At 38.0% G+C, this 27,941-nt stretch overlaps 2 protein-coding genes across 3 annotated transcripts; one reads left to right on the top strand and one right to left on the bottom strand.

The window, feature by feature from the left end:
* Window positions 1-152: 152 nt before the first annotated feature.
* ACY1 (aminoacylase 1) lies at window positions 153-26,291 on the top strand. Of its 2 annotated transcripts, none has more exons than XM_014076312.2 (15): window positions 153-222; window positions 961-1,103; window positions 4,080-4,144; window positions 6,730-6,834; window positions 9,139-9,233; window positions 11,088-11,164; window positions 14,199-14,288; window positions 14,632-14,688; window positions 16,007-16,080; window positions 16,533-16,582; window positions 17,641-17,785; window positions 21,222-21,290; window positions 21,575-21,654; window positions 22,630-22,690; window positions 22,803-26,291. In XM_014076312.2, exons 2-15 carry the CDS (start codon window positions 992-994, stop codon window positions 22,965-22,967), a joined length of 1,245 nt encoding a protein of 414 aa, XP_013931787.2. In that variant the 5' UTR covers window positions 153-222; window positions 961-991; the 3' UTR covers window positions 22,968-26,291. The 2 variants fall into 2 exon arrangements, with proteins under 2 accessions (XP_013931787.2, XP_013931786.2); XM_014076311.2 differs by lacking the exon at window positions 153-222 and adding an exon at window positions 233-358.
* On the bottom strand, window positions 18,658-20,512 carry LOC148048012 (uncharacterized). The gene has a single exon (XM_087709204.1). The coding sequence runs from the start codon at window positions 20,468-20,470 to the stop codon at window positions 19,457-19,459; it is 1,014 nt and encodes a 337-aa protein (XP_087565330.1). The 5' UTR covers window positions 20,471-20,512; the 3' UTR covers window positions 18,658-19,456.
* Window positions 26,292-27,941: the final 1,650 nt, after the last annotated feature.

Genomic DNA, 27,941 nt, shown 5'->3' with positions numbered 1-27,941 from the left:
CCGCCGGCTTGGGCCGGAGCAAAGCAAGGGCTGCAAGGCAGGGCGGGCGCCGGGTTGGGCGCGAGCGAGCGGGCGGGCCGGCGCGCGCCTTGGAGATTGGTCTGCTCTGCGCTCAGCCCTCCCCAGCGCTACCGCTACCGCCGCCCCCGAGGACTGTGTGGAGTCAAGTCGCGGCGAGCCGAGGCTTGAGGGAGGCGGTGGCTTCCGCAACGAGCAAAAGAGGTGGGCGAGGAGGGAGAGGGCCACTTCTGAGGGATCCTTTGCTACCCGGGAAAGCTTCCCTGTCCCTTTCGCCCGGCCGCCGGCTCCTTTCCACTGGGGGAGCGAGGGGCAAGGCCAGCCCATCATTGCCTCCGAGGTGCCTGCCCAAGAACTTGTTTACTTGTCTACCGCTGGGCCAGGAGCTTACAAGGGAGGCAGGCGAGCGCTGGACTGCGGTATCTGGGAGGGAAAAATTCAATGAAAGCGGGTTGGGGTGGGGTGGGTGAGGTGTTATGCTCTCGCTGAGGGCCAGAGCCGGGCAGTTTCTAGCTTGCCTTGCGCGCTTGTATTGTAGTCTGCCGGACTTTCACCCCTGCAGCTGAGGAGCACTCCGTGAATGGGGTGTAACTCTCACAGTTCTGCAGAGCATGGTTGTAGCTGTGGAAATTCTGCCTTGACTGCAGCAGATAAAGACGGACTGTATAAAGTATCTGTGGGAGAGTGGCAGTTTCATTCTATCCTCTGTAACTCTTCCGGGTATTTTTAATACTCTGTTGTTTTTTTGTACTTGAAGGTACAGGACGGTACCTTTATACTGTACAGTGCAGGAATTCCAAGGACCAAACATAACCCTACCACAATTTCCTTCCTTATTTCCGGGATAACTTCCTTCTCCCCCAGTCCCAGTTGAAAAAGTGGGTTTCTTGTGTTCTTTATCCTCACTTTCTGTATGTTCCTCTCTTACTGTATTTGATATAGTACTCTGCTCTCTGGAGTCCAGAAGGCTAACATGCTACCAGACTCTAAAAAGTTTGGGGAGAGGGATCCCCAAGAAGACCCATCTGTCACTCTCTTCCGGGAATACCTGAGGATCAAGACAGTCCAGCCTCAGCCTGATTATGGTATTAAGTCTCATTTTTCTTCTTTCCTTAAAGAAAGCCAAAGTCATACAGCTTTCTGTTTGACTAGATCCACCATCTGATAGGAGCACACCAAAAATCTGATTCCTTTTATCAGTGAGAGTTGGCATTCTTCCATGATTCATTAGACAAAGAGAAGCAAACTGATTTCTAAAGTTTACTTGAATAGAATTTATCTTACCTGTTTTGTCCATGGTGCATTCAATTCATTTGCCATGTACAGTTGGTCTTATTGTGAAAAGAAAAGGCTCATCCAATTCAGTTGTATGTATGTGAACTATAGTATATGTCTAAACTCCTTCATTCCTTTTTATTCCATATGAATTTAATGCTGCTGTAAGGTTTTGAATGCAACTCAGAATCTGATAAATCCAAGGAAACTCTGAACACAAGGCTATTGATAATCAGCTTTTCTAGCTAGAAAGCAAAACTGGCTGACCCTTTTTAGTCTCCCACCTTTAAAGCAGGCAGAGAGAAAGACAGGTGTGTGCAACAAAACCCCTTTTTGTCAAACTTCTTATAGTCTTACATAGCTTGCGCTGACCGTCATAGTGTTAGAAACATTTCATATTACGCAAACCTCATGATTTTTTCAGCGCTTCTGAGAACAATGGACCTTAGAAGGGGAAAGAAATATTTTCTGGCATATAACTCAGAGCTTTGATAGAGGTTAGCATTATTATCTCTCATTAGGTTGCTGAGAATACACATTCTAAGTTACAGCAAACAAATAGAATCCATATTTTGCACTTCAATAAGTTACTTTGCTAGGCTAAGCTTGCCAATTCTTCTAGAGGCTTTTTCTCTGCAGTTGGCACACTAGGCTACAATGGCACTCAGCTTATCAGGAAATCAAAGGTCAAGTTAGGCACTCTCTGTATATGCCCAGGATGTCGAATCTATGGCACGTGTGCCACATGCGGCATGCGGAGCCATTTGTCAGGGCACGCGAGGCGTTGTCCTGTCAGCTGGCCAGCGCGCATGCATGCGCTGGCCAACTGACTTTGGCCTTCTTTTGAGGCCATTTTTCGCCCTCCCCCAGGCTCCAGAGGCTTTATAGGAGCGTGGAGAGGGCAAAAACAGCCACCCCTGCCACCCTGGAGGCCCTCCAGAAGCTTCAGGAGCTCCCCTGAAGCCTCTGGAGCACAAAAAATGGCCCTATGGGCAAACCGGAAGTTCAGGAGCCGGAGGGCTAAAACCGACCCTATGAGCAAACCGGTTTGCTCTTAGGACCATTTTTTTGCACTCCAGAGGCTTCAGGGAAGTTCCTGAAGCCTCTGGAGGGCCTTCGGGAGTTGGGGAGGAGGCTGTTTTCGCCCTTCCCAGACTCCTATAAAGCCTCTGGAGCCTGGGGTGGGTGAAAAAAGCATGCCAAAAATGGTGGGAGCGCTGGTCATGCGTGCATGTGTGCTGGGGTCATGTGCATTACATTATGGGTATGGCACTTCCCCTGCTTTTGGCACGCGAGCCAAAAAAGGTTCGCCATCACTAGTATATGCTCTAATCCTTTCACTGCAATATTACATATCTTGTGCGTATTAATTTTGAAAATTTGTTGCACTGATAATCAGCATTTGGTACCTGAAACTTGTTAACAAAAGGAAGGGGAGGAAAGAATTAACTTTCATATTATATCTTTTTTTTTTTAATGTTGAGAGCAGTTTATTATCAGACTGTACTATATTACATTATGAGATTATAATTCTTGGTAAAGAAAAGGTTTTTTTAAACCCTTTTAAAATTATGCATAGCTTGCTATGTACTTTTGTACAAATAACTAGCACAATGTGTAGCATATCTTTGCAAGCTGGCTATATTAAATGACATTTTAAATATATATGTATTAAATGAAGATTTTCCTGAGCAAATACACTGTACCAACATAACTGTTTAATTTATTATTAATTTATGCACCTGCATGTTATTTTGTTCCTGGCGCGTTCATACAGAATTCTGCCTATATAAGAAACATATTAGGAGTGTGATTATTTAGGATAGTTTATTCATTTGTTACTAAAAATGCCCCAAATAATGTGATAAGAAATGTGTGTGTGTACACGCGCACACAGACACACACACGCATACATCTGGGTATGTATGTATGTATGTAGTCCTGGATCTATGACTATAATAAGGGTCAGAATTTCTATTGCTAATTTTTTAAATGATTTTTAAATAAATCATATCCAATTTTATGACCTTTTTTCACATAGTTGTGAAATAAGCAAATCACTCCAATTGTGAAGTGAATTGTGCAGTCATTAAGCAAATCCAACTCCCCCCACTGGGTGTTTATTGGAAGTAGCTGGGAAGGTTACAAATGACAATCATAGATCCCAAGGATGCTGCAGCTTTCGTAACTACATGTTGGTTGTCAAGCAACCAAATTTTGATCATGTGGAGGATCTGTGGGGATGTTACGATTGTCATAAGTGCCAGAACTGATTGTAAGTCATTTTTTTTCAGTGCTGTGGTGATTCAAATGGTCTCTAAACAAATGATTGTAAGTTGAGGACTACCTGTGTATGTATGTGTATATGTATATGTATATGTATATGTATATGTATATGTATATGTATATGTATATGTATATGTATATGTATATGTATATGTATATGTATATGTACATACATACATATGTGTATGTATGTATATACATACATACATACATACATACACACACACACACACACACACACACACACACACACATATATATATATATATATATATATATATATATATATACACACACATACATACATACAAGATTGCTTGCTCACATAATTATTTCTAGGTAATATCCCACTGAATGCTTTATCCTTGGGCAAAGTTTTAATTTAAATATTGCACATGGGGAAAAGTTTTATAGAACTTGTGCTGTCAATTTAAAAAATTAAATATCGATTGAAATAAAAAGATGTGTAATTTTCATGGTGACTTCCTATTCTCTTCCAGAAATGGCAGTAAAATTCCTGGAAAGAATAGCTTCTGAACTCGGTCTACAGTGTCTGAAAGTGGAGGTAAAATAGTGAGAAACACTTGCACTTATTTCGGATTCTGTCACTTTCTGATTTGTTGCTGCATGGCCTCTTTGCGCTCATAATTTTGGAAGAAAATCAGCTTCATTTATCTTAGTCATTCAGGTTTAAACTTTTGAGATAAAGGATTTAAGAAAATAAAACTTCACCAGCATATATTGTTATTGATAGCAAGATAGAAGTGATTTTTAATTGCTTTCTACAAGGATGGTTGTGAGAGGTGGGGTGGGAGAAGGATTTCCCTATCTAACATTATCAGGAAATCCCCCATTAAAGTTCTATGCAAATCTAATCTAATTTACTTTTTAGCTTATAAAAATATCAGCCAGACCCTGCTATCTGCTGAGTCAAAGTAAAGGAATACTGTTGCTCATATATATTACTGCTACAGCTCAGGATTTCAATTTCATTCCATTGTTAAAATAGATATAATGGTACATTGGGGCAATTTTTGTTTGGCCAATTTTTCAAAGAGATATTTCTGTGCATTGTTTAACTAATGTTGTTTTACTCTGTCAACTGAGTTAAGAATAAGGAATAAGGTGGAATTCATTTCAAATTAGGAGGAAAAAAACTGTAAATGATTTTAACAAAGTTCAGTAACATAGGCTAAGGGCTTGTTAACTAGAAACATGTTTAAAAAATAGTGACCCGAACATCTATCCAAATTAAACTCTTTAATAGCATATACCAATTATCCACAGGATAAAATGGACAATTGGTGGGATTTTCATTTTTGCAACTTATCCCCTTCAAATGTTTTTACTGTTCTCATCTGTTTCTTTTCTTTTCAGAGTTGCGTAAAGTCTTATTTCCTGTATAGTTGCAAGCCACATACCCATGTTACAATTGCATGTGTGATAGAAATGCAAAGATACAGACATGCAGTCAGTAGATCAGTTTACATATCTGTTTTCCATGAAATCTGCATGCGTCAGTCAAAGAGAATAAATTCATGCTGCTAGAATTAGTCCAGGCAGTTGCATCATTCACATATCATTGTCTAGGGTTACAGCAGTGGTTTTCATGTGTCTGTACAAAGCATATTATTGAGATAGTGATCATTATTCAAAATCACTTGGATCATGTCATTTACCAGCTATAGTGTTAGCTACCTACTTAAGCATGGCTATCTAAGTTTGTTAGTCTTAATAATTCTATCTTACTTCTAATTTCAAAGACAATGTATTTAAATATCAGTTACTGGGGACCAATAATCCTCCTGTCCTGCTTGTAAATCTACAAGCACAAGCAAACCGGTAGCTCCAGTATTTACAATCCACCTCTGTCCATAAACATCATGTAACTGATTTGATGGCCTCACATACCAGAACCTAGTTATGAGGATGAAAATGAGCTGATAATACAAACAAGGATCCATTTAGGTTAGTTTAACCATCTTGGACAAAAAGCAAAAGAGAGATGTACTAAGAGTTCCATTGCCAGGGTTTTTAAAACTGATTTTTAATTTTGATTAATTAGGTTCCATTCAATGCTCCTTTTGATTAATTAGGGTTCCTGGCATGAAGATAATTGATTCAGGCTTACTATTAAGTGTCTGATTGAATCATACTATGGTATGTTTTAGATTGTTTATAGTTTGTAGTAAACCTGTTGGAGCTGTGATCCTTTGAAGAGCCTGCTCTCTAGTTAATCTGTTATTACAGGTTCTATATCCAATAACCCAGCCTGACCTTTTCAGCTTTATGTGCTGCATTTAGACTGATACGTGTTACAAATGAATGCTATGGAAAATGTTTTTACTAGGAATAGGCAAGAAATATCATTTTGCTAGGCTGTTCTCTTATGTATGTCCCCAGGTTGACTGAGCTGAAAGTGTTAAAATGCTCCTATGTAAATAAATCATTTCAAGAACTGGAACTTGCCTTTCTTTCAATATTTATGGTAATCAGAACCAGTTTTATAAAACTAAATAGACTTCCAGCCTATGCCGTTTTGAGTTGCTATGGGCTCCCTCTAATGACATCTGGATTTTCTCTAAACAGAAAACTAAAATTGAGAAGTGGTAAACGGATCTTGATTATATGGTACTTTGTAGTTGCCTGAAGAGACAGTAGAAAAGGAAGGCATGTCTGTCTAAAAAATCATTTTGTACTTTCTTTTACAGTTACTTATGTCTGCAAAGCAGTTTTGTATGTATAAATATTATATGCAGTGATTATTGCTTTCACTTTCTGTGTCTGTACTTCTGCTATTGTTTTCAGTGTCTGGATTCACATAGCATGCTAAGCCATAATGATACGGTGTTGAGCAAGATGCTGGGCTAGACATAAGTTATCTAGCAAAAGTGACTATCATACAAGTCAGGATTTCAGCAATGAAACTGTGAAATTCTTAGCAATCATGCTGTCTGCTTTTTTAAATTAAATTTAATAAAAGTATTTTGCCATTTTCTTAGAATAAATAATATAACTTTTCAAATTCAAAATGTATTTTATAAAATTGTCTTCTCCCCATGAAATATATAGTGTGTACTGACTGAAAACTACACAAAGTGAGTCCTATTTTCCAAAGTGACACAAAGAAGATGTAATGTTCTGTTGCAGGTCTGCCCTGATCGTGTGATCACCATTCTGACTTGGAAAGGCACAAACCCACAACTCAGCTCCATCTTACTGAATTCTCATACAGACGTTGTTCCCGTGTTTGAGGTTAGGAGATCACACTGGGGATTCAGTAGCAAGCCAGGAAACATTATTCCAGGGGAGAAGTGTTGGGTCTTATCTTTCTCTTTGCTATTCCTTGTTTTAATTTACAGGTAGTCCTTGGCTTGTGATCATTTGTTTAGCAACCATTTAAAGTTCCAGTGACACTGAAAAAGGTGACTTATGACTGGTCCTTGCACTTAAAATTGATGCAATGCCTCCATGATTACGTTATTGTGATCCAAGCATTTTTGCAAGTGGCTTGCATTTACAATATTTGTAATGTTCTAGAGTCATGTGACCACCATTTGCCTTCCACCACTTTCCATCCAGCTTTTGACAAGCAAGGTCAATGGGGAATTTGGAAGGGAAGATCGCAAATTGAGATCATGTGATGTCTCTGTGATTGTGGTGATTCACTTAAGGACCACGGCAAAAAGAAATCATAAAATTGGGTATGGTCACTTGATTTCTGACTTAACTACTTCAGTACTACTACTACTTTAACAATGAATTCATGGTTCCAAGTATGGTCATAAGCCGAGGACTACAACTGTAGTTGTAGTGCAGTGGTTAGAATGCAGTGTTGCAGGCTAACTCTGCCAACTGCCAGCAGTTCAGTTCTCACCAGGCTCAAGGTTGACTCAGCCTTCCATCCTTCCGAGGTGGGTAAAATGAGGACCCAGATTGGTAGGGGACAATATGCTGTCTCTGTAAACTGCTTAGAGAAGGGTGTAAAGCATTGTGAAGTATATAAGTCTTAAGTGCTATTGCTACCTATACACAAGATACAGATTATACTGCTTTTATGATGTGATGAAAATTCAGGCCATTAATAGTGCATGAAAATTCCTTTCGTCTTTGGAAATGAAAAGATGAGTTACACGATGAATCTCATGATTTTTCAATCAAGGTTCAATCTGCACTTTGTAACATTTTCAGTTCTGAGATTTGTAGGAATAGAAACAATATGGGGAAAAATAAAAATCTTATTAACTAGTGGTTGTTTAATAAAGACATTTTATTTTACTGTGGATATTTGCAAAGAAAAAAATTAGTTGTTTGGTATATCTGTCTATAATATTGCAACTCCTCATAATAACAATGGAGTAAAGAGAAATCAAACAACTTGCTTATTTATGTACTTACTATCGGAGCAGTAAACTGATATTGCTCATATAAGGATTCAAGATGGCTTACAACAATAATTATGTGAATAATTATTAACAATTATTGGCTTTCAAATAGCAAACAAAATGATGATGGGTGTAAGCCAAGAGCATATCTATATTTTTCAGTAACTAGAAGTATATCCTAGAATGGAAAGAATGGATAGGTGTCATGTAGCCTCCACTAAGTGGATTTTTTTTCCACTTCACATTGTTTACAAAGCAATCTACACGACTGACAAACATTTTGGCATTATGTCAATTTGTATAATTATCCAAGTAACATACATTATCTCAGTTACATAAATTTGCATTTAATGGACTAAATAGACATTCATTCTGTGAATGAAGGCAAATAAATATACACATCCCAGGATAATGTTGCAGGATCCAATCTGAGTCTCTCACTATGAGTCTGACTCTAAAATTGTGGCCCATAAGCAGTATATCTGTTCCAGGCAAATCTTATGAGCTTGTATTACAGTTGTAATACTCTAGTGGAAAATTGCTACAAAACAACTACTCCATAGTTGCTGAGATTTTATTGTGGTATAAATAAAAGTAGAAACTGCCATTCAGTGCAGCGAATCAGTTAGCATAAAACCTCTGTTTTTTTTGGGTTTTTTTTAAAAAGTGGTTCTGAAAGAGGAAGCTCTGTGAAATGTTAATGTAAATCCAGAAAGCTCCAATAACATTTGAGACTGGATGATGGAGAGTTCTAAATGAAGCTCCCAGCTTTAATTAAATTACCATAGCAGATTTACAGCCTCACCAATTTTTGGTAATGATAAAAGGAGGCAATTAACATGATGCCTTCATGATTATTTTGCTCCTGGTTACCTTGCAGCTTCCATGCTTTGCAACATTTCCCAGAAAAACTACTTCCTCACACAAACAGAGAATCCAAAAAAGCACCTTTCCAAAAGTCATCCTTGCTGAACTCAGAAGCAGGTTTTTCAAAGGTTTCCTAATTTCTCACGTTAGGAAAGTGTAAGTTTATGTAGATTTCTTCCCAGTATTGTAGCGTGTCTCCGAAAACAGTCAGGCTTTTCCTTTAATGTCTTAGCAGGCTGCCATAAGGGCAAAGCCTCTTTTCTCATCAATTCACATTTTTCTAATTGTTTCATTTTCTTTCCTGTAGGAATATTGGAAGTATGATCCTTTTTCAGCTTTCAAGGACTCTGAGGGAAATATCTATGGACGGGGAGCTCAAGATATGAAATGTGTATCCATCCAGTACGTGTAACCCATCTTGTCTTTCCATTTATGTTCTAGAACAGGGGTGTAAAACTCTGGGCTATCACGTTGTTGTCACATGATATATCATGACTTTTCTCCCCTTCACTAAAATGGGGTGGGTGGGTGGCCAGCGTGTGATGTAACCGGCTTGTGGGTCCTGAGTTTGATACCCATGTTCTAGACAGTACAAAAGACATTTATTTAATAAGGAAATCTAATTCAACGTTTTATCTTGAAAAATGATGGAAGTGAAGGGATGTGACCAAGGGAATAATTCGTGCAAAAAGCATTTTAGTTATAACTGTGAAAGTATTAGAAATCAATATATAACTTGATTTGTTAATCCTGTCTGTTTTGATTCTGTCCTATTGTTTGTTTGTTTGTGTATTTGTTTATTTATTGAATTTATATTGCCGCCTATTTGCTCATGGCGACTCAGGGTGGCTTACAGAATAAAAGACTACATTTAAAACAATAAAAACTAACAAAAAGAACCAAATAAATTAATATAGTACAATGTAACAAAATCACCCCACTGCCTCCCACTCACCCCCTGGCAACAGCAGATCACATGAGCCATTTAATGGGCTCCATCCCGCTCTGGGTTCCCCAGGCTCGCTAGCAGAACCAGGTCTTTAGCCCCTTCTGAAAGAGTATTAGAGTGGGGGAGGGGGGAATGATTTTCCAGAGAGAGGGAGCCACCATGGAAAAGGCCCTTCTTCTGGATCCTATCAGGTGTATCTCCCTCGGGGATGAGACCCACAACATTCCCTGCCTCCCTGCTCTGATTATACCCTATTGTTTCATAGTGACAATATAGATCAGGGGTGGGCAATTAATTTTTACAAGGGACTGTTATGATGGGCCGAACGAAAAAACTGTGAAGATATATAGGCAGGGACGCATGGACATGTGTAAATTGGAAAAAAAAAGATATAGTTGCTTTCAAAATAAAAGCAATGCACTTGTATTGAGTGCATAATGTAAGTGAGAACAGTCTACTGGGCCTCTAGCAGCCCAAGAGGAACTAGTCTACCTGTCTTTGACGCATGAGAGGGGCTTGCCTGCCACTCTTGCTGAGACAGTTAACTTCCCCCTCTGGTATTTCTGGCAGTTAAGCCTATTTAATTTCCCATTTATAAGAGCCAGACAGAGATAACCAAAGGGCTGGATGTGGCCTGGAGGCCATAAAATGCCCAGATCTGATATAGACTTTCTCCATGGTAACCTGTTCCTCACCTACTCCTTCAGGTCATTCATAAACTCTGTAACTGAGTACGTCCACCTTGGTGTTGATTGTTCTTTTCTTCTTTTTCCTTCCACCTGTAACTGACTGCCTATCAACATAAAGCTGATCAATATTACCCCATTTGCTGTGGCTTAATGCTGTATTTTAAAGATCAGCTGCTTTATATAAATACAATATACATTGTATTCTTTTTGTCCCTTATCTTATTTTCTCTTTTTTCTCTTTGTTTTTATTCTTATATCTTTTTTTCTTTGTTTCTGTTTATAAATGCAATTACATAAAAATGTAAAAATGGTATTTCATTGGCCAAAAAAAATAGCAAGCTGGAATTAGACAGGTTGCTGCTCCATTCAGAAGATTGCTGAATGGTACCTGGTTAATTCTTGCAAGCAGAAAATAGGTGCCTTGTATGTGAACAACTGACTCTGCTTTGCCCTCCAAGGCATGTTTTAGAATTCAGGGAGTTTTGATCCAGACTCCAGCTAAGTGTTTGCTTCTTTCCAATATCCAGTATCCATCATCAACACACACATTCCTTTTCCTTAAAAAAAAAGCTATATTACCTTTTTAATGAGCCACTAAATAAGGCATTTTTTTTCCAGATACCTAGAAGCCATACGGAGACTGAAAGCTGAAGGAAGACATTTTCCACGAACCATTCATATGAGCTTTGTCCCAGGCGAGTTAAATAATGGGCACATAGTATAATTGAGTGTCTCCTAGTTTTTGCTCAAACTGATAGATCATAGAAGCCAAAAAATGGCAACTCAACACCATAGGGTTCACTCTGCTTTCATGTGCAAAGGGGCCTCAACTAATAGTCTGCTGAGGACATATTCTCACAACAGAGCATCTCTTGTGTGTCCATTCAGCAGCAGACCAAAGACAAGCTAAGGTGCTCTGTGATGAAAATAATGTTATGCTTGGCAGAAAATTTCCCATGTGGACATTCTAGGATATGTGGAGATCAATCGTCTACTAGCTTCTGTTGTTGCTCCAGAATTGCCCTGTCCCAACTGGCTGGTGTTTCATGTCTTCTGCCATTCTTGCCATACTAACACACTTTTTTTCTGTGTTCTTATTGTTCAAACATGGGAGCATGTTTTGGGTCTTCCACAAGATAAGCATTTCCATTGAGATGCAAAACTAAAATCTTCGTACGTGGAAGCCCCCTTGTGCCCAAGAGCTTTCCTTCATCTTGGAGCTTCTCTTCTTCCAAATCAAGAGTCACATGCTGGTTTTTAAAAGTTCTGTCTACAAGAATACCCAGCAATTGATGCATATATAGCTAAGGTTTTAAAAACCATTGCATGATTTTCAGAGCCCAGATAATAATTTTAAAGGGTTGAAGCTTGTGATTCTAAGCATGCAGTGCTGTGTTAAAAGTGTAATTCAATAAAAAGGGCTTTCAGAGATACTCAAAGCAACTGTTCCAAGAAGCATCAGAGCCAGCTGGAGCAGAGGTACAAGGACAGCAATCGGCAATTCATTTTTCCTAATAGATAATTCTGTGTGGAAGGGAAAAGGAGAAGAAATACTCCTCCAACCACAGCTCTGAAACCTTTGTAGGCTGTCATATTTTTGACTTGAGGACAGAAGCCATTACTGTGGATGTGAGGAAGAGTTTTACTTAGGAGTGGTGATGTTATTTCCCTAGGCAAATGAGATGCAAGCTAAGTTGGCTAGTAAAACCCCAGAAACCAACAAAGTAAACATTTTCAGTATGGATTTGCAACAGAATATTTTCAGTATATTGTTTTGGAAGAAAAGCATAGATTTCATTTCTGCAGCAAAATCTCAAAACCACATATTTATCACTGTTGGTTAGACAACATGGGGAGATTAAGTAAAACATATAAATACAAGAAAATATTAGTAGCTCAAGGTTGAACTTTTACAGATCACTCGCACATCTTCCAGCAAAATGAATAACCACACAATTTTATCAAAAAGTCCTGGCCATTTAACACACTATAATTCAACCAACACAAGCTATTAAAAAAAACAGCACTACCATACATAAAAAACCTAACGAACTATTGCTACAACATAGCATCCCCATAGCCCACAAACCAACTAAAACTTCTAATTTCTAAAACATTGTAAGTAAACCAAAAGACCTATGGTAGGAGCTCCAAAAGAAAAAAAAAACAGGAGTTATCTACAATATACAGTATAAGCGTTATTCCAGCCACTATGTAGGACAGACAGGCAGAAGACTAGCAGAGTGCATCCATGAACATTAACTAGCATTCAGAAGACATGATGAAAATTCCTTAATTTCACAACATATGGACAGATCTAACCATAGTTTCAACAGATGAACTGTGAGTTACCTAGACCAAGCTAAATCCAATATGCTGGAGAATTCCATGAAAGCCTAGGACTCAAACAAATCAGTGAAAGGGTAAGCCACAGCATATATACAGGGAGCAAACCCCACTTCCTTCTAGCACTGAAGATGTTACCTAATTGTGTAATGAAACATCTGCAAGAAAACAAACTCAGCATCAAGGACTCTATAAAACATACATGTTTGATATCAGGAGACAAATCTATATTTAGGAATGGGGAATATGTAAAGAATGAAAGACAAACAATTAGTCAAAATTTCATCACAAGGCTGATTAGCTGTTTTTATTACTAATTTGTAATGTTAAGATTAAAATTCACACCTCCCCCCCCCAAACTGTAGCAGTTGTTTCCTTTAATACTTCTATCAAATCATAAATGATAGCTTAAATAACTCTGTAACTATTGGTATACCAAACCTCTCTGTTTAGTGTCCATATTTCCTCTCAGTAACCATAGAAGAATGATAACTCTTGATTTCCTCCCTGGGAGGCTACTTGTTCCACAGATAACCCCAGTAGCAGTAGCTGGGTGGAATGAGAAATTTCTGATGGTGGTGATGGATTTCTTTAGCCAAAGAAAGAGAATATTTACTGATAGAGTTCTCATCATCTTTTGCTGCAGGACTATCTTTGGATCATACTAGATGGCATGTGGAGAAGATAATTAAATTCAGAAGTAGATACAACACCATCACAATGCCATTTTAAAAAATGATAATAATAATTTTAAAAAATCACAGTGCCTCCAAATTTTCATTAGGACCCAGAATAGGGGAAGAGAGACTAATCCTTTACCTTGACACAGTTTCTTTGACAATTCATCCCATCTGTGATCAACCAGAATATTACTAGGGTGTGTTATACTCTGCTCCGGGGCTTACAGAATATTTGGGGGCGGGGGGGGGAATTAATTGAAGAATAACACAGAGGCCTTTGAGCAAATAGATGATTTGGAATCTTTTTGCAGTTCTTCTAAGGTGGATCTGCTCTGTTCTTTTGTTACATTCCAGTGAAACTGCACTTGTGGCCTCAAATTTAATGTGATGTCATGTCCCCTTAAACAGAGTGATTGCTTTCCTGATTAATAGCAGGAAACAATTAGTGCATTACAAATTTTGGGACAGACACACAAAAAAGCTGATGAATGGATTTTGGAGAAAAAGCAATTTTTGTTCTTTGTGGGCTACGCCAGTACAAAGAGAGGAGGCCCCCTGCGTGCCAGATTGCAAAGCACAAAAGCTCCCTTGGATCCTAGTGGGGACTCTGCACTGTAATTAGCTCTTCAAATATTTCCCCTCTGAAATGCTGGTTTGGGGATCAAAGCAAAAGTAACTGACTGGGCTTTCTTTTTTCCTGCAGATGAAGAGATTGGGGGCCACAAGGGGATGGAACTGTTTGTGAAGACTCCTGAGTTTGCGGCACTTAATGTTGGCTTTGCCCTGGATGAAGGTGAAAATCCATAGTATGGCATTTGGAAAGCAATATTGGAATTGGAAAATATGAAGTAACAGAAATCATTTTCCTTTTTTTCTTAATAAAATTATTCTTTGTGATTACTTAGTTTCCTTCTCAAAGCTGTATGACTATAGGTTTGTTGTCTCAGAAGGAAGGTCTATGCAGCCTTGGTGCAGATTCTTTACTTAATAATGATGATGATGATGTCCACCCCTACCTGAATACAAAGCCAGTTAGTTGATGCTATAATCCTGCTAGCCAAAATGTTTTGAAGAAAGGCTCCTCTATATTTGAATGGCATTTGTTAATTTATGATTATTGTTTTGTTTTCTCCTAGGCCTGGCAAACCCAACGGACACTTTCACTGTATTCTATGGCGAGAAATGCCCATGGTGTAAGTAAGATCCGAAACATTCTACTTCCTCTCATCTGTTTTCATTTTAATCTGCATCATCCTAAAATCTATACTGAAAACCATCTGTCGTATCTCCACCACACATAATGCATGAATTCTTTTGAACAGTTTTTGGAGTTTTGTCAGTTTTATGTCTACTGTAAAAAAAAATTTGTTAGTTGCAGCTGTATTTCTTTGCCACACCAGTTTTCACTCTGTAGAACTGTAGTCACAGTTACATCACTGGATTGATGTAGAATTTTAGACCTCCCCTGATGCCTGTTGTTTTATAGTTTGGAATTTCAATAAAGGCATTATGAAACTTTCTGATATTTTATAGTATATGCCTGCAATTTAATGCAAATGTTGAAATCTGATTCTCTGAAAACTCAAAAGTACTGCAGTTAATGTTGGCAACTAAATCTAGTTATTAGCCTTTACTCTGTGTGTGTATGGTGTGTGTGTGTATTTATAAATTATGTTTATTATATTCTATTTTATTATAGAAGATATGCATTATCTTTTCCCCAAATTTTATTTATAAATTACAAGAAAATATGTAAAATGTAAATACATTTTTAAAAAGCAACAAAAAGAACATACACAATTAACAAGATAATCTTCAAATATAAAAAGAGAAAAAGATTAATAGAAATTTTAAAAAATTTAAAATAGAACATTTTTGTTTCTCTTCAAAAGGTATATGAATTATGGTTAGGAGGTAGACTTTAATGGATCATTTTGTTGCCATTTCCAATGTGCAGAAGCAAACCTCTTCTTTTATTAAAGTTGCTGATTTGTTTGAAACAAGAATATATCTGTTAATTATAGTTGTGTCCTTCAGTGCATTGTAACTTCTTTGGAACATGGCACACTTTCAGGTGAAAAAGAAAGATATATCATGTATATACACTATTAAAATGTGTTAATCTTTGGGATCTAGTTTGAAATAATCTCTTCTCCTCCCCTCTCTCTTGTATACACATTAATGGCAATTATATCAAATACCTGCTGTATCTTGGGAATTGTACACTGTATCAATGCATTAGGAACCATAGAGTTATTTTGTTTCACGCTTGTATTTAACAGGAAGAAATACTGAGGATAACTGATTAACTCAAAGTTAGTTTGCAAATTATTTTAAGTTTTTTTCTCACTATATTGATAGTAATTAATCTTAAACAAAACTACCAGGGGACTGATATACTTTTTAACTGCACCCGTTCTTGCTGTGGTAGTTAAATCGTGTAACTGTTTGGCTTTCTTTGCTTTACTTTATGTTTACTTTTACATTTACATTTTTTTGTAATGACCTCAGGGATTAAAGTGAAAGTAGAAGGGAATCCGGGACATGGATCCAGATTCATTGAAAATACAGCTGCTGAAAAGATGGTAAGAGACCATTCTCTATAATATATAGGACCAAGGAAGGCTGGGAAGTAGAACTACTTATTCGTATCAGCATGTAAAATCAAATCAACATAGAAAATCAGATCAGACACTTTATATAAACTGGCTGTTGTGCTGGCTGTAATGTGCAGTTTAGAGTAGGATTATCAAACTGCAGTACTCAGATTTCATTAGGCCATAACAGTTGATTATGAAATTCATCCAGGAAACCTCTATGGTCAGATGTTATGAATCTTGTAGCCCATCAGTTTCTAGAGAGACAAAGGATGCCTATTTTTTGGTTTACAAAGATTTGTTTCCATTTTATCATAATTTGCTAAAAGAGGTATAATCCCATCTTGCCCAGAAGCTGACACTAAAGGCAGTCCCGTAGAAGCACTGACAGTGAGGCGAATGCTTATCATTGCATTTACTTTTGATTTTCCTGTTCATAGCACAGAGTGATCACTTCTTTCCTAGAATTCAGAGAACGTGAAAAGCAAAGGTAAGAAATACAAAAAGGTGAAGTCTATCAAGATAGGGAAAGGCAACGCCTGACCTTTATGACTGAATAACGGCATTTTCCCATTCTGTGTATTTTTTTAATAAAAATACAATAAAAGAAGAGGGTTTGGCATGGCTTTCATAGACTGTATCCTAGTACATGAAATATACAAAAGTGATCCAGCACCACTATCCCAATCTTTTATTAAAAATAGATTGCTATCACAAGTGTCCATTTGAACCTTCAGCCGTGATATAGAAAACAATTCAGATTTTTTTTCTATAACTGGACTGAAAGATATGGGTGACATATTTCTCTCATTGCCCTTTGATTCTCTAAAATGGGTCTGGGAGTTTTTCATTTTAAGGATGAAGAGGGTGAGTAATGAGTTGCAGAGCCCAGCTCTGCCATAACTCTACTCTGAGATGAAATTCACAAAATAATTTCACAAAACCTATCCTTGCCTTCATATATAATACTATACATAATGATGCACATCAGAAATTCTTAGGAATTGTGCAAAGTGAAGCACTTTAAAGAGATGCTTTGTAAATCCAGAATGGCATTATATTCACAAAGGACATTTAATTTTTAAAATTATCTGTCTAATGACATTTGTTATTATATTGTTGGATGTTACACTGTCAACCATTTGTCGTGTATTAACAGCAAATACTCAGAAATATGGCTGGGTCCACTTGTAGGAGCGACTCTCACAACACTAGGATGTGATTGGTTAGAATCTGAGAACTTTGAGCAACACGTCTGAGATTAAATTAATGCATGTAACAATTCTGATAAATGCAGGGATGCTTTACTGTGATGGCATTTGTACTGCCAGGGGTAGAAGTTATGTTTTGCATGTATGTTTTTAAGACAATGTATAAATTACAGAATCAGGTATCTTCGCAGTTTTTGTTGGGCAGTGATTCCTATAAATATTTGGGCAGGTGATCACATGGTCTTCCACATGTCTTTTCTTCATTCTCAGGGATTTAGCAATGAATTTTTTTAAACATTTCAAAGAAACTGTATAATTTTTTTGTTCTTTCTCACAGATTGAAAACAGAAGGACATCTCACTTTAGGAGATGTAACATCCGTGAACCTGACCATGTTGAATGGAGGCGTATCATTCAATGTGGTCCCCTCTGAGCTCTCTGTTGCCTTTGACATCCGACTCCCTCCCACAGAGGACTTAAAGGTACAGAGAAGAAGAAGGTTATCAGTTTTCACCCCATAAAGATTTGCCTTGAATCTCTCACCATAACTGGCCATAGAATGTATTAACTCTTCCCACCTATGCTAGAAACAGCAACAGGAATGGAATGGAATGAGTTGGAAGGAACCTTGGAGGTCTTCTAGTCCAACCCATGCTTAGGCAGGAAACCCTATACCATTTCAGACATTATTATTTATTATAAAATGAATGTACAGAAGTTATTTGCAAGTAGTTATGGGCATATCTTGTTATGCCCATGTAATACCACTATTTGATGAACTACACTGGTGCAATTCAAGCTGCTAGTTCTTATTTTTTAAAGCCCTATGTGGCATAGGATTGGATCACTTCTCCTAAGAACATGTCCCTATGCCACATTCTCTCACAAGGAGGACATGCTCCAGGTTCCTTCTTTTTAAATCTTGTCATTTTCAGGACTTAGAAAGACTGCCATCTTTTGTGTTTAGCCCTAGAAGTATCTCCCCTCCCCCCATGTATGGCAGCCCCCAACCTTTCTCGCCTTTAAGAAAACCATTAAGACCTGGCTCTTCCCTTAGGCATTTGGGGCTAGCTGTGTGGGAGTTCCCCTGTGGTAATATCAATAGCAGTAGACTTATATACCGCTTCATAGGCCTTTCAGGCCTCTCTAAGCGGTTTACAGAGAGTCAGCATATTGCCCCCAACAATCTGGGTCCTCATTTTTACCCACCTCGGAAGGATGGAAGGCTGAGTCAACCCTGAGCCGGTGAGATTTGAACCGCTGACCTGCTGATCTAGCAGTAGCCTGCAGTGCTGCATTTAACCACTGCGCCACCTTGGCTCTGTTTCTTTTTTTTGTTGCCAGAAGGCATGTAAATATACCATAATATTTTGTTCACATTTTAAAACTTTGTAAAATCAGATTACATCCATAATTTACTGTTACACTATAAATAGCACATTTACAGTTATGTGAACAGCACATATTAAGATTCAGATAAAATTGTTTGTCCACTAATAAGGGGAGAGGTAAAAAAAAAAACCATGTTATATACTAAATGCTACAAAAATATTAAAAGTGAATATTAGTATTCTAAATATATGCTAAAGTTAATTGGCATACTAAAAGGTCAACTATGTGCTATGGCACTGTGTCAGTGGTTCTCAACCTTTGGGGGTCGAAAGACCCTTTCACAGGGGTCGCCTAAGACCATCGGAAAACATATATTTTCGATTGTCTTAGAAACCGAGACACCAATTTTATGGTTGGGAGTCACCACAACATGAGGAACTGTGTTAAAAGGTCGTGGGATTAGGAAGGTTGAGACCCACTGCGCTATGTAATCCTTCACTGTTTTAGGAATTTTCAGAAGTATATTTTGCATTTCTTGGATCATTTTAAGAAAGAAATTTGCCATGCATATTAAGTACTTTTAAAAAGGTTTCACATTTTTATGTTATATTAGTAGTTATGGGAAATGAATTAAAAATGGAATTTCTAAATGGAATGGTCTCATAAAGTAATTTGTAAAACACTTTTTAGTGTCTACCCCCCACCACTAATTTTCTGAGCTCCATTAATTATGTCATAGAAAAATTTAACAAACATCTGCCGCCACTGTGTAGAATATGGTTTAGGCTGGTCCTCCTGATGTAGGGAGTCTTTTTGAAGCGTTAAGTATCAATTACATCATCCTCTGTATAATCTTCTGCGTGAACAGGAACTTCTGTATCATGTTGCTGAGCAGCTACATGATCTTCTTTATGTTCCTCCTTGTGTACTGATTGAACAGGTTCAGTAACAGAATCTGAAACATCTGCATCACGTTCATGTATTTGTTCTGGACGATCAATTGTTTCAGTATTTTCATTGAAGTCTTCTCTCTCTAATTCTTCTTCTTCTATATGGTCAGGCTGTTCTGCATTTCCTGGACCAGATTCTGGGATTTCTGGCTCATTTGTGTCTTCTTCCACAGGAGAATAGTCATTTAAAACATCAGTGTCATATTCTTCTTGATCCTTGGGTTGGTAGTGACTTGCAGGTTCTTCTTGGGTAGAACTTGATTTCTCTGATGTTTCAGGTATTTTATCTTCTATTTCTTTATCATAAGTCTCTTCTGTTGTGGGTTCTTCAGATACTTCATTATTGTCTTCTTTTTCTTCCTCCTCCTGAAAATCTGTTTCTTCATGGTCTTCATCTACTTCATCTTTTTCGATTTCAACTTTTTCTACATCTATTTCACCTTTTTCAAGTTGTGAGTCAAGAACTTCATGTAGCAAGGCCTCAATTTCATCTTCAGGTTCTGTTTTAACATGTACGTGTTCTGTTTTCACATGTGGCTTTTCTGCAGGTTGGATAACCTCTTCAGCACTTCTTGGTATTGATTGTTCTGGGACAGATCTTTCCTTAAGTCCTAGTAAAACCTTGGCATCTTCCATATCAAAATCACCATCACCATCAGCATCATAGATCCCAAGTTTTCCTAGCACTTCCTCGTAATCAACAAGTTCAAACCAAACTACTGCAACTGATGTCCATACTCCCAGGAGGGCAATTACCATGAACCACGTAAAAAAAGAGCTCCCGGAAACTCCTTCTTTCTTGGCACTCTTGTTTCCACCATGTTTTGCTTCTCTCCGGGCTCCGGGGCCGGGATTGCCGCTTTTAGGGTTCCTGCGCGGAGCCATGTCGCCTCCTGTCAGGTAACAACGCTGCCTCGGAGCGCAGGAGCCAAGATTTGGGCGGGGCCGACACGAGGTGAGGATGACAATACTTTGGTGATTTTGTTGTGTGCCTGTCACCATTTTACATTTATAGTTTGTTTATTGTTATATATGTTTTTTTTTGTTTTTTCCTCCTTTTTTATTTATTGTTATCTTTATGCTGTATACCACCTATTGTTTGAGAGGAGCAATCTTATAAATCTTAACACTGTTTCTGGCTGAGTTTGTTTTTACAAAACTTGTTAAACTGTCCTATAAAATATTGTTAATTTGTTTAACAATCTTGCAGTGCTTGCAGCTCTCATTATGGAAGCCCTTAATAACTTTTCTTGATGTTTGAAAGAATTGGAGAACTTAATTCCTTTGCTTGTAGATTACTTTCAAGAGTCCCGAATTCTGGTAGCCTTGAGGGCTTTCATGCTCTATGTCTATTTAATGAAAGATCAACCATGTTTTGCAACACATTCCCCCAAAAGCTGCCCTGGAGAGAAATGTCAGGTATCTGTCATACAGACTTTTGATCAATATGTAGCTTTGAAGCTATGCTTTGGATGGTTCCTTACATGTAGGGAAAAAGTATTCTTAAGCAGGCAAGAAGGAATTCAGAGAATTGTACAATGGAATAAGATAATGAAAAGTAGGATATTTGGCCAAGAGTTGCTCAGAACAAATTGCCTTATCATATATCATATATTGATTTGTCTTTGCTTTGCAGGCATTTGAGGAGCAACTCACAACTTGGTGCAAAGCTGCTGGAGAAGGTGTTACATATGAGTTCCAGCAGGTAACTGGGAAATGAGGGTTCATTCCAACTACTTTTCCTTTAGTTCTAGAAGCAAAGCTTTAAGCTGCTTTTGGCTTGTAGCCTTCCAGAGTACTGCCACTGTCTTCTCTCCCTTCCCTCCTTGGGCCTTTATCTCAACAGGGCTGTCTTTCTATGGTGCCCTGTGCTCCACAGCCTCTTTTAGTGCTACTGCTGGTTCTGCCAGGCTTTTGCCAGACATTCCTGGATTTTGAGAATCTGTTGCCTCCTACGAGTTTCACCTTCTACCTTTTCCCTTGGGTTAGAAATACACGGATCAGACAGTTACCTCCACAGAGGAATCTGATCCCTGGTGGAAGGCATTCAGTGACACCTGCAAAGCCATGTGAGTATGTTGTTACATTTGCCTTTTCTCGTTTTTCTTCCTTTTTCCTTAGTCATTTTTTGGGATGGGAGCAATTTCATCTGTTAGATAGGAGCAAACTATATTTATATTTGGGGAAGAAGTTGCTATTGACTGCATTCAGAAAAAGGTTGATATATATATATCAACCTTTTTCTGAATGCAGTATATATATATATATATATATATATATATATATATATATATATATATATATATATATATATATATATATATATATATATATATATATATATATATATATATATATATATATATATATATATATATATATATACACTTAAAGTCACAACCCCTGGTATGCCCAAGTGTGGGAGGAAGGTCACACTTCCACTCTCTGTCATTAGGCTCGTCACAAGAGTCCATCCAGACAGAAACCCAATATTTTTACTGTTGCCTTTGTTATATTTGTGTTTTTATTTAGTTCGAATCCCAGTAAGGATATGGCTAGCTGATGAGAGCTAAATAGCTTGAAATAGATCTATACTAGTCTTCCTTTATTTATTTATCAGCACAAATAAAAACATATATATATATATATATATATATATATATATATATATATATATATATATATATATATATATATACACACACACACACACACACACACACACACACACACACCAGGATATACCTTAATGCAGAACAGCTATACCCAGACTGCCAGCTGTCTATATTCAGAGATCACATGGGCTAAACCAACAGAGTGTTTGTAAGATGTCTGGATTGCTTCAAGTTGGGAAAAATATGGAAACTCCGTCTTCTCAACTACTCCAATTCCAGATCATCCCAGAAGCCTGCAGTTCCCTTTTTTTTCAGTTGATAAATTCTACTTTTGGAATAGCTTGAAACTTCTGAAGCTACAAAAATATCAAGTTAAATAACAACCATCACATGGGGAGCTTCTCTGCCATTGTGTCTCTGTCTCTTCAGGAATATGAAGCTGAAGTGTGAGATCTTCCCTGCTGCCACTGACAGCCGCTACATCAGAGCAGTGAGTATAGATGTCTTTCTTACAGGCACCTGACCAGTGGAAGTGCTTATCTTCTACTCACTTGCTCTAGCCTCGCTTTCTCACAGCTGCTTCTCCTTCCAATATATTCCAGGCAGGTCGCCCTGCAATTGGCTTTTCCCCCATGAACTACACGCCTGTGCTTCTGCATGACCACAACGAATTCCTGAATGAGCAGGTCTTCCTTCATGGGATTGAGATCTATGCTCACCTCATCCCGGCACTGGCCAGTGTCCCTCCTCTGCAAGCAGAAGCCTGAGATCCTAGCAAATGGCAGTGATTTGGGGTGTGTGGTGGTGATGGTGGATTGGAGAGAAAAACCAAAGAAATTGAGAAAGGACACTATGATCTTGTGACCAAGGACTTATGGTGCCTGATCATCTGTGTTTCGCCAAGAGGAAGTGGAATTCCAGGATCCCTTGATGTCACACAAGGGACAAAGCAAACTGGCAGCATCAGTTAATGCAACCATATGTAAATGAGGGTCTTATTGATTTCAATGACTTTTTGTCTGCTGCATACTAATGAAGGTAGAGACTCTTCTTCTCACAAATCCAGATGGAAAATCACGTCTTTTTTTTTTCTACTAACAATTCTCCATTTGGAGATAAAAGGATAGTCTTTGTTGCTTCTAAATCAGAAAATCTTAAAAGACTAGTTTCTCACTACTAAAATGCAATTGAACAGGAAACTGTTACTGTCATATTAATTGTCTTCCTGTTACTACCGTGCCATTTTGCTGTGTGGTAAGAAAAACAACATCATTTACATTGATAAACCTAAGGAGAAAGCAAAATAGAGATGAAGACTCTGAAATCTTGAGAGGTTGGGGTCAAGTGAGAGAGCTATTTAGGCTGATGGGGTTGTTGTGGAGTTATTCTTCGTTCTTTTACTTTATGTGGCTAATACTACTATGGAAGACTATCTCAACACTTACGTAGAATTCTACCATGGAGAAAATTTTTCCAACTCTGCTATAATACTGAGCATTTTTCTTAGTTTTCCTATTTATAAAAGAGAATCAGCTATGACACTTATTCTTTGCCCCATGAGTTTTTTTAGAGGAAAAAATGTTTTGAAAATAAATGAAAGGGAATTTAGCATAGCAACAGCACTTAGACTTATACACTGATTCACAGTACTTTAAGCCTCCTCTAAGCAGTACAGAGTCAGCATATTTTTCCCAACAGCCTGGGCCTTCATATTATCCATCCTGGAAGGATGGAAGGCTGATTCAACCTTGAGCCAGTGAGAATTGAACTGCTGGCAGTCGGTGGAATTCACCTGCATTCTAATCACTGCTTTCTTACCACGGCTCTTTTTATTAAATAAAGTTTAATTACAGTGAGAGACTCAGATCTTGAAGGAGGAGTTAAGAATTAATACGACCTTCTTAGGAATTTTCCTCCCTATTCTACTACCTTATCCCACAGGAAAATGGGGATGTCTCTGAATTTTTACTCCTTGAGGATTCACTGGCAATACAGCTGACTGCCTTAATTATCTACTGAACCTGTATTTCAGCTAATTATAAATGAATGTCATTTGGATTCTTTGAATGCCAAACTTCTAAGGATGAAATGGAGAATATCCCACCAATAATATGGATGACTTTTCTCCTAAGAATTCCTTGGGGGGTGGCACCATATCAGAATGGTGCATCCTTTCCTTTGAAGCATTCTTTTCTAAATTGGAATTCTGCTTCAGTATTAAGGACAGTAAGTAAAGGTACTGTATGTGGCTTAAGATAAGGAGAAACTTTCAGTCACATTTCCTTGAATACGATACCATTCTCTTAAGAATTCGTTAACATGCACCTGCCTCTTGATTATTAGCTTTTTTTCCCCTCCACTCACAGCATTAGCAAAAGCCAAACCATCCCATGAAAGGGATATTTTTCTCAGTTTTATATAAGATAATTGATTCAGACTGGAAAGTGAGAGAAGTTCTCCAGATATCACATTGACATGTTTTATCTCAGGTTCTCTTCATCCAACTTGTCATTTGTAACAAAACCTGAATTTCTTCCAGAAGGCTTATTTTTCATACACGGTTGTAATGCAAGATCATCCCACTGTATATACACTGTCAGGTACACTTTCTATTTTAAATATTGGGTAACATCCGTTAGAAACTTCACTCATACTTTCTAATGTCATAGAGCAACACCTACTTAGGGGATATAGAAATTTCCCCCTTTAATAGTAGTCTATTAACTACAGGTGATTTTTAATATGAAAAGCACAGATAACAACACTGTGATTTGTCTTATTATGCATACAATAATAATCTGTGAAATTTACTGTGAAATTATAAATGCTTTGTAAAGTCTTGTGTCCCAAAATGTTCAGGTGTCAAAATAGGGCTAAGTCAGGATTCCTGGGGGGGAAAGGCTAACTCATGCATTTTTACAGTTCTGTAGAGTTTTGTACAATCTTACTTGATAGAAAGACCCATTGTGCTCTGTTGTGTTTTGGTAAACGTGCACTGAATTGTTGCATATGTGTAGATGTGGAGATGTTTTTAGATGAACATACCTCCTTTGGGAAAAGTACATTTCCACATAAGTCTATACTAGTATCAAAATTTTGTTTAGCGTTGCTTTTTTTTTGTTCTGTTTGCCATGTTCCATGATGAATTGCTTCTCTTAGTTAGGTTTGGCTGAAAAGAGAAATAACAGAACTATATATGGTTATTAGATTGTTAACTGTATATTAGGAACATGAACAGAAAGCTGCTTCTGGGCTTCCAAGAGGCTTTCAACGCTCTTTGATTCAATACAACCTATTGGCGGAGGTGGAGGGGGGCAGCATCTTGTCTCACATAAATTTAAGTTGCCTGTTCCAGAGGTGGTATTCATCAAGTTCTGACCAATTCTGGAGAACTAGTAGCAGAAATTTTGAGTAGTTTGGAGAACCGGTAAATACCACCTCTGACTGGCCCCGCCCCCATTTATTATCTGCCTCCCAAGTCCCAGCTGATTTGGAGGAAATGGGGATTTTACATTGTCCTTTCCCTGGAGTTGGGTGGGAATGTAGATTTTACAGTATCCTTACCCTGCCACGTCCACCAAGCCACACCACGCCAGGCTACACCCACCACATCACGTCCACAGAACTGGTAGTAAAAAGTTTTGGATTTTACCACTGGTCTGTGCCCACATGAACAAAACCATGGAACAAAACCAGTTCATACCATGGATTCTAGCAACGCTTTTCAAAGTTGGCAACTTTAAGATGTGTGGACTTCAACTCCCAGAATTCCCCATGTTAAAATTTTCTTGGCAAGATTTCAAAAATGGGTTTCCATTGTCTGCTTTCAAGGGCTGAAACAGAATGATCTGTCCAAAGACATCCAACTGGCTTTGTGCCTAAGGCATAACTAGAACTTCCTGTCTCCTGGTCCTAGTCTGGTGCCTTAACCACTATAACAAACTAGCTATCGCATGTCTCCTCAACAGCATAGAAAGACTGTTTTTCCACAGACAGAAAACTACAACATGCCATATGTTTTAGCACACGATATAACTATTTTTAATTTCTATAAATGTTGACAAAACCAGCTATATAAAACTTGTATGCCATATATATGGAGCAGCTAGCATTATCATTTCACTCTGTCTTTTTCCTCAGCAGACTGTGAACGGCCATATATAAGAGTTTAAAAGGAACTCCTGGTTCCTTTTTGCCATCCTTCCTATCTAAACATAGATACAAATTTATTCAATCTTAGAAATATTCGTTTTTTCAGTTTATATAAGAAAAAAATCTATATAAATATATAATGGCTCTGTGTGTGTGTGTGTGTGTGTGTGTGTGTGTGTGCGCGCACGCGCGTGCACTTGCACGCGTGCCAACATAACTCTGGAATGCCTCCAGCAATTTCAACCAAACCTGGTACTTACTCTCTGGAAAAAAATATTATGGGGGTAAGACCCCTCCTAAAAAAAACCCAGGGTGTGTGTTAAGATACAGCCTGTTGTGCCTTAAAATGGCTTCTACTGTACTGTAAAGTGTCTTCTACTGTACAGCGCAGTGGAGTTGCCATGATAGCAGCTTCACAGTACTCCACATGGGGACTCCCTCTGGTAAGGAGGAAAATCCAACATTAGAAATTATGTTTGATCCAGACATTTTCCCCCTATAAATAAATACCCAGGCATCACTGGGTTATCAGCTACAACATAATAAATCAAACCTTATTCAAATTTTAAAGTTAGATTTGTGTGCTAACTTGGGAGATACAAAATCGGGTGGTAACACTTGAGCGACCTTAGTGGAATTCTGAAGGCAAGCAGGAATGGGACCTGAGTGGCATTTTGATAGGAGGAGACTAATAAGGAATTCTAGGGCTGGGAACTCAAACACATCAACACCCAAAAAGGTAGTGGCAAACTATTTAAAAAACTAATGTGCCTACAGTTGGTCCTCAACTTATGACCATAAGGGACTAGAACATCTGTTGCTAAGCAATGCACCCTTTAAGTGATTTGAACCCAATTTTATGACTTTCTTACTGAGATCAAGTGAATTGCGTGATTGTTAAGTGAACCTGGCTCCCTCACTGACGTTTCCCCCTGGGGAGGTCACAAAGGGCAGTCACATAACCCTGGAGTGCTGCAATGGTTGTAAGTGTGAGGACTGATTGAAGACACTTTTTCAGCACCTTTTTCATTTTCAAATGGGTGTTAAACAAATGGTCATAAGCTGAAGTGTCCTTGTATACCAGTAATCCAGCTTGCCTCAAATTTTCCATTTTTATTCCAACAGTAATTGCTTGGAACTATTTTCCACTAGATGGCGAACTGCACCTAAAAATCCTCCAACATGGAATAATTCAACCTAAGGAACAACTATTAAATATTGGTAATACTGTTGATATTGCTCGTATTTGTTGGGAATGGGGTGGAACAGTGTGTGTGTGTGCGTGTGTATGTGTGTGTATATATGCAAATACAAATACAAATATATACAAATAAAAAAAACACCATATATATATGTGTGTGTGTGTGTGTTTTATTTGTGCTGATAAATAAATAAAGGGAGACTAGTATAGATATATTTCAAGCTATTTAGCTCTCATAGCTTGAAATAGATCTATACTAGTCTCCTTTTATTTATTTATCAGCAGAAATATAACACAAATGTAACAAAGATAACAGTAATAATATTGGGTTTCTGTCGTGATGGTCTCTTGTGATGAGCCGATTGACAGATAATGGAAGCAGTTAGCT

Source organism: Thamnophis sirtalis, unplaced genomic scaffold (genome assembly GCF_051295495.1).
Source record: "Thamnophis sirtalis isolate CommonGarterSnake01/CBP01778 unplaced genomic scaffold, rThaSir2_p1.2 scaffold_3, whole genome shotgun sequence".
In the NCBI taxonomy this organism is placed as follows: domain Eukaryota; kingdom Metazoa; phylum Chordata; class Lepidosauria; order Squamata; family Natricidae; genus Thamnophis; species Thamnophis sirtalis.
This window is presented reverse-complemented; position numbering and strand designations above follow the sequence as displayed.

Excerpts from the sequence above, each read along its gene's own strand:
- ACY1 (XM_014076312.2), top strand. The coding sequence starts at position 992 with ATGCTACCAGACTCTAAAAAGTTTGGGGAGAGGGATCCCCAAGAAGAC. Across the intron at positions 1,104-4,079 it reads CCAGCCTCAGCCTGATTATG|AAATGGCAGTAAAATTCCTG; the intron begins GTATTAAGTCTC and ends ATTCTCTTCCAG. Across the intron at positions 14,689-16,006 it reads TGGCGAGAAATGCCCATGGT|GGATTAAAGTGAAAGTAGAA; the intron begins GTAAGTAAGATC and ends TAATGACCTCAG.
- LOC148048012 (XM_087709204.1), bottom strand. The coding sequence starts at position 20,470 with ATGGCTCCGCGCAGGAACCCTAAAAGCGGCAATCCCGGCCCCGGAGCC.